Source organism: Orcinus orca, chromosome 3 (genome assembly GCF_937001465.1).
Source record: "Orcinus orca chromosome 3, mOrcOrc1.1, whole genome shotgun sequence".
NCBI classification, from domain to species: Eukaryota; Metazoa; Chordata; class Mammalia; order Artiodactyla; family Delphinidae; genus Orcinus; species Orcinus orca.
In genome coordinates, this window is record NC_064561.1 from 16,069,446 (window position 1) to 16,084,166 (window position 14,721).

A 14,721-nucleotide genomic window follows, 5' to 3' on the forward strand; every position below is an offset into this window, starting at 1 on the left:
TGGATTTCTCTAGTTTCATAGGCTAGCCACTACCATCACCAGCCTCAGAGCTGCAGAGAGAGGCAGAGAGAGCTAGAGACAAAGACAGAGGTAGAGAGGGATAAATACAGACAGAGAGACAGAGACAGACAGGGACAGACAGACACACAGAGAGACAGAGAGATAGACAGAGACAGAGAGGTAGAGAGACACAGAGAGAGAGAGAAACATAGAGAGAGAGGGACGGGCAAACAGGGCAGAGTGAGAAGGAAGGACTGGAGGGAGGGACAGGGCTGCCCTGGGGAGGGACTCGCAGTGGTGCAGGCTCACAGAGGCAGGGCAGCTCAGGAAGTCTTGCTTGCTTGGGCCCTGCCTGCCTGAGAAGCCTCAGAGCCTTGCTCAGCCCTACCATGTGTCATCTGACACAGGCAGCCTCTCACCTTGTGTGTGCTCATCCCTCCTCCTCCTCAGCCCCCACCTCACCCACCCTTTGAGGCTGTGGGACCTGGGCAGTGCCTCCAGAGCCCTTGTTCACTCTCCCTGAACTCCACATGCACCTTCACCCCCAAATAGTGCGTCCCACTGAGGGAAGCCTATGTCCCACCCGGGACTGAGAAGACCCCTGGGCCTGAAGAACCAGTGGGGCTGGCGCCAGGAAAGGCTGTGCAGAGAGGAGGTTCTAGAAGGTGGGGGGCAGGTGACAACTGAGCTGGCCTTCCTTGGGGTCTGGACACATTCTCAGAGCAGGGTGTCTGCGTGCACATGAGTGTGGGGTGCCGGGGACTAAGGAGGAGGGTGAAGAGGCAGTGAAAGGTGGGAGAACCAGAGAATGCTGCACTGGGAGCATGTCTCAGGCTACTGAGCTGGCCCAGGGGTGGGAGACGACGGGACGTGAACATGGGAACTTCCCAGGCCAGCTGGGGTGATGTCCACTCCAGGTGCCACTCAGTGCTGGGGAGCCCTAGGTCCCTCAGAAACTGGTGAGGAGCTGGGTGGCAGGAAGGGGGTCCCGATAGGGAAAGGGGGACTGGGCTCTCTGGGCAGGTAAAAGCACTGCTGCTGGAGCTCTGGGGGCAGTGAGGGTATGGGGTTAGAGCGGAGGGTGGGAGGGCAGTGAGAACAGAGGCAGAAGATGGCGGGAGTGGAGCACTGCAACCTGGTGGGGGAAATGAAGGGGCCTGGCCCCATGGTGAGGGGGCAGGGGAGAAAACAGGCTGACCTCCAGGGCCCTGGCTAGGCCACAGGGGGATCACAAGATGCCCTCAGCCCAGACACGGGAAGTAGGAGGCAGGTGCCCAAAGCACATCATGGAGCACAGGTGCACACTGGGTATTGGTCTTCACCCCTTGACCACGATGCCTGTTCTGTGTTCGCTTGGATCCTTCTGATCAATTCTAATTAAACAAGAGCTCAGTCTGGACAAGGGGAGTGAGGGGGAGGGGGCTAGGGCCTCCCTGTAGGTTTGCAGTACATGGCCCTGTGAGGAGCTGGCGTCTGGCCATGCTATGCCTCTGGGGTCAGGTGCCCAGGCCTCTGTCCTGTCACCTCCCAGGTCTCTTCTCTGGATCCCACCCCCCACCCCGTTGTCTGTCACACAAGGAGCACAGACCTCTTGGAGGTCTCCGTAGCTTTCAACATTCTGGTCTTAGGGCTGTCTCTCTGTGCCTCTGTCGGGACTTGCCTTTGGACCTTGAGCATCTAGCGTGAAGGACACTCTTCCGAGACGGTCCCGGGGAGGCAGTTGGCTCTTTAAATTCCCACAGGATGCAGCACCACCTCCTCCTCTCTTTCCACCCTCCCACCAAGACCACACCAACTTCAAAGCCTAATTACTCCCAATTTGGGTTGTTTCCTTGTTTCTCCAGGTGAGGAAGTCCCTGTCACTTTCACTTTCATATGCGAGGAGCTGGGGGTGGGGTGGAGAGAAGTGATGAGAACAGTGGCTTTATTTTGGGGAGGGAAGGTGAAACAGAATACCAATTAGGGAGGCTGAGTGTGAAGGTGAGAAGTTACAGAGAGAGGGTCTCCCTCCAAGGCCTCACTTGGGGAAGGGAGGGAAGTGGGAGAGGGGGTTGGCAAGAGAAAGAAGGAGCCACCTGTTGGAAACTCCATCAGGTAGGGTATGAAGATAGAAAGCCTTCCGCCTGCTATGAAACTCCATTTCTTTCTCTGTGAGCCCTCCTTTTCATTACGCTCATGTCCACTGTGGAGACACCACGTCCTTCCTGTGTCCAGCCTGGGGGCAGAGGGGAGGAGGAGAGGAAACTGCTGGTCCTCAGTAAGCCCTGAGGTTGTGGCCACCGAAGATGCTTCTTCCCAGGAAACAAGAGAATCACTGAATGTGAGAATCCTATGGAGAGCAAAGTGTGGGGGGGTCCATGGCGCCGTCTTCCCTCTGGGGCCAAAAGGTTGCTCTAGACTCTTGATTGGGTGGGTCACTGACCAGGAGTCGGTGGGGAGGGGACGCCCCTCCCCACGGATCTGGAGAATGCCGGATACACCAAGCATGTCCCAGGATCCTTTCAAATGGAACACATACGGCCCAGGTGGAAAGGGTGACATATGTGTGTTGAGGGGAGCAAGGTCAGGGACACTCAGGGCCAAAAGGACAAAGATTCCACCGCGTAGGGTGGCCAGAGGCTGGTGACACGGCCCTCGTTTATGGAAGAAGCGCAGGGGCGAAAGCGCTTCCACTAGCGCCCAGGAATGCGGCGGCGGCGGCGGGTTCTAATTAGAAGCCTGCGCGGGAGGGGGCGGCCGCGGGGCTCTCTTAGACGCGCTCCCTTGGTTCCCCCGGCGTCAGTGTCCCCGCGTCAAGAGGCACGCCCGCTGCATCCTGTGCTCCAGAAGACGACCGGGCGCTGCAGGTGCCGCGGGGGTGCGGGACGCGCGGGGGTCCCCGAAGCAAGTCCCCGCCGCCCCGCCACCTCTCCCAGGCCCTCGTACCCGCCGGTGCCTCCTTCTTGCCCTGCCCCGTCCCGCCAGGCTGCGCCTGGACCCGCGCCCCACACCTAGGGCGCCCCCGCTCCTGAACAATCTCGAAGAGAAAAATTATTATCGGATTAGATGTACTTCGGCTCACTCAGTCTCCCCCCGCCCCAACTTCCCCTCGGCGTAATTATTATAATTCCAGGCAAGCCGTCGGAGAGAGTTCCTGGCTGTGTGTGTGTGTGTGTGTGTGTGTGTGTGTGCGCAGGCTTGTCTCCGATCTGGGTCTCCTCCAGCGGCGCGCCCAGGCCGCTCGGCTCCCGCATTCCCCCCAGTTGTGTTCGTCAAATGTTGGGCATCTCAAAGCGCCCCTCCCCTCTCCACTGGGGAGCCGGGGTGGCCCTTGCCTGTGGGAGCTCTACCAAATTCGCTTCCCTCCTCCCCTCATGATATGTGCTGCAGACCCTCAGGACCCTTCCCTTGGTTTATCTGCACTTCCATCGCCAGATTTAGGAGGGTCTCACGGGAATGTGTCTTGTCTGGGGTGGAAGACGGAACGCCCCAGCCCTCTCAGATGTGGGTTCGCGGAGCCTCTCACTAAGGAGCCTTCAAACGCGATGCTTTCTCCCTCTTTACCTCTCCAGAAGCCCCTCCTTAGCATCGCGGTCGGGACAGCGGCAGGAAGGCGCAGGAGGGCCGGGTGCTGGCCCCAATGCGCCCGCCACTCCCGGCCGGGTCCCCGCAGTCTTTACGTAACTACGCTGCTCCGAGCTGTTCGGTCTTGTCTCACTAACTTTGTTTTAAGGTGTGTGTGTGTGTGTGTGTGTGTGTGTGTGTGTGTGTGAGACATGTCCTTAAGGAAAGTCTCAGGCGGATCTCCCTCTCCCAGCTCGCCCTCCTGGCTTCTCTTGGCCTCTGGTGCCCGAGCTTTCATGCCATCTGTGCTGTCCCACTTCCTGCCTCTCCCCAGCTCACTGCTCGCCCCGTCCGACGCTGGGAGCCCCTCTATGCCCGAGGGATCAATGTCCGCGGAAACTCCGCCACCCGCGTCCCAGCCCCGGCCCGAACAGGTCGAAATTGGCCGCCAAGGAAAACAAACCACCCTCGGAACAGGAGGGCTGGGCAGAGCGCGGGCTCTGGGCCACCGCGGGACCCTGCCCGAGGGGACGGCGGCTGGGGGACGCACAGAGGCCGGGGAGAACGTGAGGAAGGCTCACTCACCACCAGATCGGGTAGTTGCCCAGCGCTTGCTTCAGGCCGTAGAGGAATATGAAATATCCGAGCGGGGCCATCGCCGGGCGGGAGATCTCGGAGGGCCAGGAGTCCGCCCCGAGAGCGCGGGCGCCGGAGCGGGCCGGGCCCTGGGAGCTCGCGGGCGGCGGCGCTGGGCCCTCCTGCGGCCGCGGGGTGCGCGGGGTGCGCGGGGTGCGCGGGTGTGCGCGGGTGTGCGCGGGTGCGCGGGCTCCGAGGGCGGCGCTGCGCCAGGTGGGACGGCAGCCGGGCGGCGGGCCGGGGCCCGGGGCGGCGCGGGACGGCGGGGGCGGGGCAGCGCCGCGGGGGGCGCCCGCCGGGGCCTGGGCCGGGGCGGGGCAGGCAGGGAGCGGGCGGGGCCCTGGGAGCTAGCTCGGTGACGGCTTCAGCGCGGGCCCCTCCCGTGGCCGCGGGGTGCGCGGGGGTGCGCGGGTGCGCCGGCTCCAAGCTTTGCGCTGTGCCAGATGGGCAGCTGGCCTGGCGGCCGGCCGGCACCCAGGACTGCATGGTCCGCAGGTATCCCCTCCGACCTCCCGGGTCGCGCCCCCTCGGGGCTCATGGGCGGCTCCTTAGGTGTGGAGCCCCGCGCGCCCTGCGCTCACCGTGCGACGCGCTGTCCAGCTCTCGCTCCTGCCCCTGCTCTGTCGCGCGCTCTGTCCCTTGCCCTCTAGGTGGTCGGGCTGCGCCTCCCTTTCGTCCATCTCCTTGCTGGGGTTCCGTTCGTCCGAGGCTTGTCTCCTCGAACGGCCCCTTGCCGATCCGCTGGGAGCTGGGCCGATGGCGAGCGGCCAGAATGGGGGCGGCCTGTCTGGGGACAGCTGCTGGGTGGGCATCTAGGGTGCATCTAGGGTGCAGCCACGTTTCTGAAAGTCACTATTGGGAAACAGTCCAGCTCTGTTTAGGGCCCAGGTGTTGACGGCTCCTCTTTCTCCCCTACACCCCACCAGGGAAGGGAACGGCAGTCCTGGTGCTTCCGGTCCCCAGGGACAGTGTAGCCGGTTAGCGCCCTGGCTCTGCGACCACTGACCGCCGAGTCTGCCCAGGGCTGCTGGCCTCTTCAGCCAGAAGGGATTTCTGACAACTTAGGTAAGCCTTATGATTTTTGCTGATGGAGAAAGGGAAGACCAGAGAGGGAAAGTGACTTATCCAAGGTCACAAAGAGTGGCTAGCCAGTTCTCCAGCTCCCAGTCCAACGCAAAGCTCTGTTTGCATATTCACCTGCAGCCCAGGGAGAAAGGAGCCAGGGTTATTTGGGGAGAGGAAGAGGAAGATCCAAGTCGAGATGTCTTCCCAACTTCCCTTCTCTCCCCCACCTTGTGCATTAGCAGGAGACCCAGTCAGTCTCAGTGATTGTGAAGAAAGGGTAGCAGGAATCCATGTCACCGTTTCGCAACTGAGGGGAGGAGAGCCGTGAATAAAAACCCCAACTCCAGGCTCTTCTATGATGTCTCTTTTCAAGTGGACATCAGCTCCTCCACTGCGCCTGAGCCTTGCCTTACCATGTGACCTGCAGAATGTGGGGGCCCGGTGGAGAGGCCACTGGCCGGCATGTGGCTGCTTCTCAGGGCAGGGAGTGACTCAGCAACCCTCCAGGTTTAGGCAGTGGCTGGAGAACAAGAGGCAGGCCGTACCCCACGGCATGCTGCCCCTATCCATCTTGGTTTTCCCATCTGTAAAGGGAGCCTGTGGGGTCCTGTGGACTCTGGGCCAGGGGTCACCTCGGTGACTGCATCAGGGACTCCTTCCCAGATGTGGAGGGAAAGCCATTCTCTTTCAAGGAATGTTCTCTTTTCTCTGCACTGCCAGTGGGATCCAGTTGAGTCTACGCATGCCTTGTCCTTCTACCCCTCCTCTGAGTCACTGTGCCCCCTCACCTGAAGAGGGAAGGACGGAAGAATTCTGGAATGAGGCGGGGTGGGTAGTTAGCTCGTCTTCCCCTGGACTTCCCCTCTCTCTCAGTGAAAATCCCACCCAATTATCGCATTACTGGGGACTGGGCTGTGGGAGTGGGGTGGGGGCCAATCCCAGTGCAGCAGGCTCCCACCTCCGCCCTCCCAACTGTGGGGCCCTGGGATTAGAGCTGTTATGAGGAGCCCCCTAGAGGCTGCTGGCTCCTCACACACAAAGGGCGGTGGCTGTGCCCTACCGAAGGACCAAAGGACTGGCTGTCCCGCTGTGATGGGCTCTGCAGAGAATGGAGCAGGTGGGCGCTGCCGCCTCAGTCCTCCCTCCTGCCACCGCACTTGCCAGGCCCCTTCTTTCTTCCTTTTGCTGCTTTCTTCTCCCTCATTTGGTCCCTGCCCTCTGCCTACACTAGGTGGTAGGAAGGGAGAGTAAGCTGGGCACCCTGAGCTTGGGGGAGCCTCCCATGGTGCAGGGAGAGAGAGGGAGAGCTGAGAACTGCCCCGATCCCACTCCCACGTGAAGACTCCCAGTTCTTTAGAGTTCCTTGAAAAATGTGCATCACAGCGTTCCTTTGGGAGAGCTGCAACCAGGGCAAGCTGCATGATGGCACTGGTCTGGAAGCTTCCAGAGCTGGTCCTTTCCACATGGTGATCTTGCAGGGCGCTCTTCCTTTGCCCCCATCCTGTGGTCTTTTTGAAAGCTTTGACCTCAAACAAGCCATGTGAGTGCACAGAAGAGGGGGAGCAGGGATCTCCAGACAGGTGGCAGGACCTCGGAGAGAAGGCTGGAGAGTGGTGCCACCTGAGTCTGGATGGCAGGGGCCTCCAGCCCTCCACAGACCCTGTGAGACTTACATAGAGGTTACGGCATGGGGGAACGGGGGTCCCACCCCATTTTCTGGGCATGATAGGAGCTCCCTAAGTCTGTTTCCCAGAAGCCCAGGAGCATGGGGATGGGGGCCATCCCCAGGTTGGGGTAGAGAGAATGCAGGTGCAGGAGGGGGATGTTTCTATCATAACTTGAGTGAGTGGGACTCTTTCCTGCTCCCTGATGTTCAGCTGGAAATTCTGCAACCTGACTTAAGGATAGAGTCAACCTGGTGGTGTGGCATGCCTTTGCTCCACGCAGCTGCTCACCCTGGCCATGGAGTCTGGGCTCCCTCCCTGAAGGTGAAGGGGAGGATGCCTTCCTGGCAGCGCCCTCTGCTGTCACACAGAGGGAGCTTCCATGACGGACCCTTGGTCACAGGTCTAATTCAACATTCTGAAGAATTTATGGATGCCCCTGGAGAAAAGATCTTTTTTTTTTTTTTTTTGCCTCACCATAGGTCTTCCAGAGGCCCCTTTGGGGCTGTGTTCCTTCCAGAATAGTCCTGGAGGGGAAGGAAGGTATGGTCCCAGGAGCTTTGGAGGCCCCTGCTGGGAGATGGGGGAGGGAGGGCAAGGACCTGGTGTGGAGGAAAGAGGCCAGATGAGAGGGCATTTTGCTTTCTGAGGTAGTGAACTGTCATCTGTGGTAGCATTTGAATCCCTGCCTGGTAAGTATTAGGTAGTGGTCCTTCCTGTGCTGGAGAGAAGGGAGCCAGACTTTCAGACACTAACTGCCTAATTATTCATTCACTTCCTTCTTTTCTAAAAAGTTGAGGGGAGGCCGGAAAGGCTCTGGGTAGCCAGTGGCTGGAAGCCGAGGAGCCCTGCAGCTGTCACCTCAGAGGGGCCACAAGCAGGCAGGATGAAGGTCTAGGGTCAGAAGAGCCGGTGGTTCTAAGCCCCTTCTGGAAGCTTCCCTGACCTGCCTGGGGGGCTGTCGTTCCTGGAACACCTGCTCTTCAGGGGTGGGGTGCTTGTACTCAGAGGCAGACTTTCTGTCCATGCTCTGTCATTTTTTTCACAGTGCCCCAGGCCAAAAGAAATGCCTAAAAGTTTTGTTTAGCAAATAATTAGGTCCAAATAATGTATTAATTAGTAGCTCTTGGGAAAAGAAATGTTTATAAGTTAAAAGAAAAAATACTATTTTTGTTTCATTGTCACATAACTGCAGTTACTTACCAATGGGAAGTGTGTGCCTGCAGCCCCAGGGAGGACAGCTTACTTTCTGTTCTTCAGCAGTTTTCATTTGGTACTTGTTTTTGTTTTTTTGTTTTTTTTTTTCCGGTACGCGGGCCTCTCACTGTTGTGGCCTCTCCTGTTGTGGAGCACAGGCTCTGGACTCACAGGCTCAGCGGCCATGGCTCACGGGCCTAGCCGCTCCGCTGCATGTGGGATCTTCCCGGACCGGGGCACGAAACCGTGTCCCCTGCATCGGCAGATGGACTCTCAACAACTGCACCACCAGGGAAGCCCGGTACTTGTTTTTTAATCACAGCAAAAGCCAGAAACTCAGCTTCACAAAGGAATGTGCCACCGTCCAAGCTGAAACAGAACTGCCTGGATCCAGTAGGTGTCTGTCCTACAGAGAGGACCATATCACCACGTGTTCCTTGAACATTTAAAATATCCTGCAGTACCCCGGGAATTTGCTGTGGCACCCCAGGGTGCCTTGGCACAAAGTTTGGGAACCATGATTCTTGGGTGGGCCCGAGATGCATGGGTCATCTTGGCTTTTCTGCCTCCCCCATCCCCTTCTTTGCTGCAGGTGCTCCTCTTCATGTGTCCTACCTTGTGTCTAATCCTGCTGTGTGTTCATTGGCTCTTACTATTGTCCACATCTTTCCATTTTAGTCTGTAGTTTTGTTAGTGTTCTAAGAGCCTCTCCTCTCCAGTTCAGATCCCTGGTGAAATTTTTGCCTCCTCTTGTCTCTCTGGAAGGTTCTCCTTGTAAAGACAGGCTGTTGGATCAGATGACTTCCCCAGTGCTCTTTGAGATGGTGATAATACCAAATGCTCTGGGTGCCCAGGACTCTGCCCAGTGCTGTGGGGCCATGGTCTCACCCAGCACCCCCTAGAAGCATCTGTCTCTGCATTCTGGGCAAGGAGGCTCAGTGAGGGTTATGATACAACTCTCCCCGGGTCCCCAGAGGGAGTCAAGGAAGGATTGGGGTCTCAGTCTCTCTGAGACTTGTGTATCTGGAGATAATGTGTTCCTCACAAGAGTAAGTCCCTCCAAGATTTGAATACTGGTGGCGGGACTCATAATTCTGAAGGCTGTGTGGCAGGAGCCTGAAAAGCTTATGGCTGGGATGGAGAGGGCATGCAGGGAGGCATGTGTCCACAGGAGAGCAAACTTGGTCTGTGTCTGCTCATCTTTCTGAGCTGACTCCTGTGGATGAAGGGTGAGGTACCTGTTGGGCTGGGTTACCTGCCCTCTGGAGTCCCTGGAGAGAGCATTTGCAGAGGTTTGAGGAAGTCCCTTTGAGAACAAATCCATCTGTCTCAAGATACCATCCCATAGCTGGTTCTCCCCTCACATGGTTACCTCTTCTAAGTTCCCCTGAGAGTTCCATTTTGATTTTGATCAGAGGGTCTGATTTATGGAAATGACTGGAACCTTAGGTCAGCCCCCTCTTTGCACAGAGAAAGTAGGCTCAGGGTGAGCAGCAGAGAGTGAGGATGAATGCACCCTGGTTTCTAGATCTCATACCCCAGGGATTCTTCACGCCTTTCAGGACATCTGCTCCTGGATCACCAAGCACCCAGCCTCTGGATGTCGAATGGGAAGCTATCATCAAAGGCTTGTGGGACAAATAGCCCCCATAATCCAGTCTCCAGTGTGCAGCCCTACCTCATGTGTCTTTCTGTGTTAGCACCCTAACCTTCCATCCCCTCCACTTAGGACTTGGAGCGCAAGAGACATGGCTGGTCCTATTCTGGTTCCAGGTTGCATTATTCTTTTTGGTTTTTTTTTTTTGGCCACACCATGCAGCTTGCGGGATCTAAGTTCCCCCACCAGGGATTGAACCTGAGCCACTTCGGTGAAAGCGCCGAGTCCTAACCATTGGACCGCCGGGGAATTCCCAGGCTGCATGATTCTTGAGCCTGCTCTCCTCAGATGGACAGAGGTGGCCTGATGTTGTGGGAATTGTGGATCTCTGTGTGGGGAGCGAAGGGAGGGTGGAATCCAAGAGTCATGGAAGTAGGGCTACTGAGTTTTCTAACTTCCTAAGTAGCCACGTGGTGAATTCTGCTTAAAGGAATGAATGAACTCTCTCAATGCTGGCAGCACTCAGTCATAGAATCCTGAGGCCCAGAGCAGCTGAATAAGTAGAGCCGTCAGATCTTGGCATCACTTGATTCTCAAAGCAGGAAGCCACAGATAGAGTCTTAGAACCATAAGAAAAAAGAATTTCAAAATCAACATCGTGGAATTTCTGGAATCCTAGACTCTCATCACAATTAGGATCTGTAGATTAATTGTCCCAGAATCTTGGCTTCCTGTGGGGCCTAGAATCCTGACTCTGAGGCCTCGCTCACCTGTAAGATGAGGGTGTTATATTATCCCAGCCATTCTTTTGTTTTTTAAAATTTATTTTTATTTTTATATTTATTTATTGTCTGCGTTGGGTCTCTGTTGCTGCACGTGGGCTTTCTGTAGTTGCAGCGAGCGGGGGCTATTCTTCGTTGCGGTGTGCGGGCTTCTCATTGTGGTGGCTTCTCTTGTTGCGGAGCACGGGTTCTAGGGTGTGTGGGCTTCAGTAGTTGTGGCTCGCGGGCTTTAGAGTTCAGGCTCAGTAGTTGTGGCACATGGGCTTAGTTGCTTCGTGGAATGTGGGATCTTCCCGGACCAGGGCTCGAACCCATGTCCCTGCATTGGCAGGTGGATTCTTCACCACTGGGCCACCAGGGAAGTCCTATCCCAGCCATTCTAATGTGCTAAGCTTTGTTGTGACAGCCTCCCTGTGGTGCCACTAGTGTTTGACGGGCCACCTGCCAAAATTCCGCTTCTAGGACAATACTGCCACCATGTGGAGATGTTGAATGAGGTGGCACGGATGGGACACCTGGGGCCACTCCTAGGTCCCTCACCTGCAGTAAGTGCCCAGCTGGGCACAGCTGTGGGTGGAACAAGCCTCAGCACCTCCCCAGCCTTTGGCGTTCCCAAGTCTTGAGCACAGATGATCCTCCTCCTGGTAATGGCAGTGACCTCAGTCCCGGCTGGTCTGCATTAGGCAAGCTGGGTGATCACTTGGTCCCAGAACCATTTGAGAAGCCATGTTACCATCCTCAGGACATGAGTCAGAGCTGAGGCCTGGAGGAGTTGAGCGCAAGATCCATGGGGCTGGCATTCAGAGGGTTAGGGTTAGGGACTGGGTGCCTCCTACACAGCATCTTTCCTGCCTCCCTGTAGCCCAGGCTCACAGCCTGCAACTCCCTCTGCACTCGATTGCCCTCTCCTTTGGTGCACTGAACCTTCAGCATAACCTTCGGTGCCTCCATCAGTGATGGTGGGGGAAGAATATGCACCATCGGCTGCCATCTCCCTGGGCTGAGCGAGGCTGGGGTGTTACCTTCCCACACCTCCAGGTCGTGGTCAGTGGGTCAGGAAAGGTGAGGCGTGATCATGGGAGGGAGGGGAGGGGCGCTGAGGCTGTCCAAGGTCTTCTCTGACCACTCCCTTCCCCTCTTGCTGTTCTCTGGCTCCAATGAGACTTGACAAAATGTTTCCTACGAGGCCATCAGCCTCTTGGTGGGCCTTTTCCCTACCTCCCTGCTCTTCAGAGCCTTTCTACCTAGCATCCCCACCTCCCCCTACCAGTGCAGCTCCTTCTGCCTGCTCTCAATAGGTATCCCTCCTCTCTCATGTTGTCCAGAGGGTTGTACTGGGAAATCGAGGACATCAGCGTTCCCCATATGACCTGCTGTGGGGCTTCCATCTCTCCTGCCTCAGAGGATGAAATTTCCACCAGCCCAGTTCATCCAGAAGTTTCAGCAGACATTTGTTCTCGTTGTCTTCAGGCTCTTCTCTCTCTTAAATCTTCCGCCTGCCCTCTAGACCAGCTCTTTCCTCTTAGTCTAGGAGATAGATGCTATTTTAAATGATATTGTTTCTTTCAATTTCTATTTCCATTATTTGTTGCTAGTACATAGAAATACCATTGATTTTGAGTACATTGATCTTGTATCCTTCCTAAACTCACTTGCTAGTTCTAGTGTGGTTTTTTCATAGATTCTGTAGGATTTTCTCCATAGACAATGGTGTTGTTTGTGAATAAAGACATTTTTACTTTTGCCTTTCAATTCCGGATGCCTTTCAGCTCTTGCTTGCCTTGTTGCATTGGCTAGAAACTCTAAGACAATTTTGAATAAAAGTGGTCAGAGTAGATATCCTTGCTTTGTTCTTGATAATGGGGAACAGGCCCACAGTGTTTCATTTAAGTATGATGTTAATGGTAGGTTTTTCAGAGATGTCCTTTATCAGGTTGTGGAAGTTCCCTTGTGTTCCTAGTTTGCTGAAAGTTTTTATACAAATGTCATAATTTGTCAATTGATTTTTCTGCATCTATTGAGACAATTATATGGTTTTTATTTTTCAGTCTGTTATTTTACTGAGTTATATTAACTGATGTTCAAATGTCAAACCAACTTTGCGTTTCTGGGGTAAATCTCACTTGGTCATGATGTATTGTCCTCTTTATATATTGTTCAACTGGATATGCTAAAACTTAATTAAGAATTTTCGCATTTATGTACATGAGGGATATTGGTCTGATATTTTCTTTTTTTTATAATATCTTCTTCTGATTTCGCCATCAGGATAATGCTGGTCTCATAGACTACTCATGAGTGTTCCCAAATCTAATTATCTAGAAGAATTTGTGGAATATTGCTATTATTTCTTTCTTGAATGTTTGGTAGAATTCATCAATGAAGCCTTCTGTGCCTAAAGTGTTCTCAGGAAGAAAAGTTTTCTATAGGAAGGTTTGTAACTATCCATTTAATTTCTATAATAAATGTAGGGCTATTTTGGTTATCTATTTCTTGTTGAGTGAGCTTTGATAGTCTGTCTTTTAAGGAATTTGTTCATTTCATAGAAGTTGTTAAATTTATTGGCATATAGATGTTAATATTTTTTATTTTTAATATCTGTAGTACCTGTAGAGATGTAACCTTTCTAATTCTTGGTATTATTAATTTCTCTCTCTTTTTCCTTATAAGTCTGGCTAGAGTGATCTTTTCAAAGAGCCCATGGTTTGAAGCTTCCTGTGATCTCTTCCTAAATTTCTGTGGGTTTTGGATTTGTTTTGCCTCCACAAATGTATAAGGCAATTCTAATAATAAATAAATCTGTGTCCTAACTTCAGGGACTCCAATTATACAAGTATTAGTCTGCCTGAAGTTCTCCCACAACTCACTGATTCACTGTTCGTATTTTCAGCCTTTTCTTCTATGCTATGTCTTCTAGTTCACTAATATTCTTTTCTGCCATGTCTGATCTGCCATCAATCCCATCCAGTGTATGTGTCATCTCAAATATTGTAGTCTTCAACTTTAGAAGTGTGATTACCCTCCTATGTTCCTTGTCTCTACATAACCTGTTCAGTTTTTCCTCTACCTTCACAAATATGTGAAATCCCTACAGTCATTGTGTTGATGTGCTTGTCTACTCTTTTTCTCATCTGTCTCACCTGTGTCTATTTCTATTGCTTGATTGCTTTTTCTCTTCGTTATGGGTCATTTTTCCACTTACTTGCAGGTCTGGTAATTTTCAATTGAGAGTCAGACATTGTGAATTTTAGCTTATTTCGCTGGATACTTTTGTTTTCTTATAAAAATTCTTCAGCTTTATTCTGAATATAGTTAAGTTACTTGAACACTTCTTCTGAGGCTTTCTTTAAAGCTTTGTTTGTCAGGACCTGAGCAGGATTTAGTCTAGGGCTAACTTTTCCCTAGCACTGAGGCAGTGTACTTCTGATGACTCCATTTGATGTCCTCTGAATTATGAGGCTTTTCCAGTCTGGCTGTTGGGAACATAAACTGTTGCTGACCTGTGTGAGCTATGGAGATTATTTCTCTGATTCTTTCAGGTGGTCCCTCCTCTGGCTTTGAGTAGTTTCATCACATGTATGTGCTGATCAGCCATCATGGATGACTTGAGGGAGCCCTCTGCAACTCTCAAGAACACTCTCCATGCAGCTCTCTCCTCTCCAGTGCTCTGTGTTGTGAACTCAATCCAATCTGGATTCGTAGACTCCCGACTCTATATCCTCAGCTCAGGAAGACCCCAGGCTCCTTCTGGGTCCTTCTCCCTACCTCAACGTGGACTCTCCCCAGACAGTCAACTGAGCAATTGTAGAGCTGACCTTGCTTGCTTTCCCTCTTTTAGGGATCCCTGTCTTGCACTGTTTTCACACTCACTGTCTGTTGTTTTACGTATTTTGCCCATTTCTTTTCTTTTTTAGTCTTTGTTGCTGTTGTTTTAGATAGGAAGGTAAATCCACTCCCTGTTACTCCATGGAAGCAAAAATCCTGATGTTATTCATTCATTTAAATTTTTGTTCTGCTAGTGGGTGTGAAGTGGTAGCTCACTGTGGTTTTACTTTGCATTTTTCTAATCACATTTGTATATCTTCTTACTTTGAAGTATCTGTTTGAGTGTTTAACACACTGTTTTATTATGTTGTCTTTTTACTTTTGATTTGTAGGTGTTATTTATACAGGCTGGATGCAAGACCTTTGTCACATATGTATATTGTGAACATTTCTTCTCTCTGTCTGATGCTTT

The 14,721-nt window shown here is 53.3% G+C and overlaps 1 protein-coding gene and 1 long non-coding RNA gene across 3 annotated transcripts in view; one reads left to right on the forward strand and one right to left on the reverse strand.

Annotated features, from left to right (window-relative positions):
* WNT3A (Wnt family member 3A) overlaps window positions 1-4,445 on the reverse strand; it is a 48,371-nt gene extending 43,926 nt beyond the window's left edge. Inside the window, exon 1 of the mRNA XM_004284035.3 lies at window positions 4,129-4,445. Coding sequence (XP_004284083.1) covers window positions 4,129-4,199 — 71 coding nt within the window. The 5' untranslated portion in view covers window positions 4,200-4,445. The remainder of the gene's footprint in view (window positions 1-4,128) is intronic.
* Window positions 3,584-14,721, forward strand: part of LOC117198193 (uncharacterized) — a 38,130-nt gene continuing 26,992 nt past the window's right edge. The window contains exons 1-3 of one of the 2 annotated variants that reach the window (XR_007476681.1): window positions 3,584-4,139; window positions 5,106-5,244; window positions 8,264-12,911. This is a non-coding gene — a long non-coding RNA (uncharacterized LOC117198193). Of the gene's footprint in view, window positions 4,140-5,105; window positions 5,245-8,263; window positions 12,912-14,721 lie in introns of those variants that run through there. The other variant, XR_007476682.1, reaches the window with a different exon arrangement.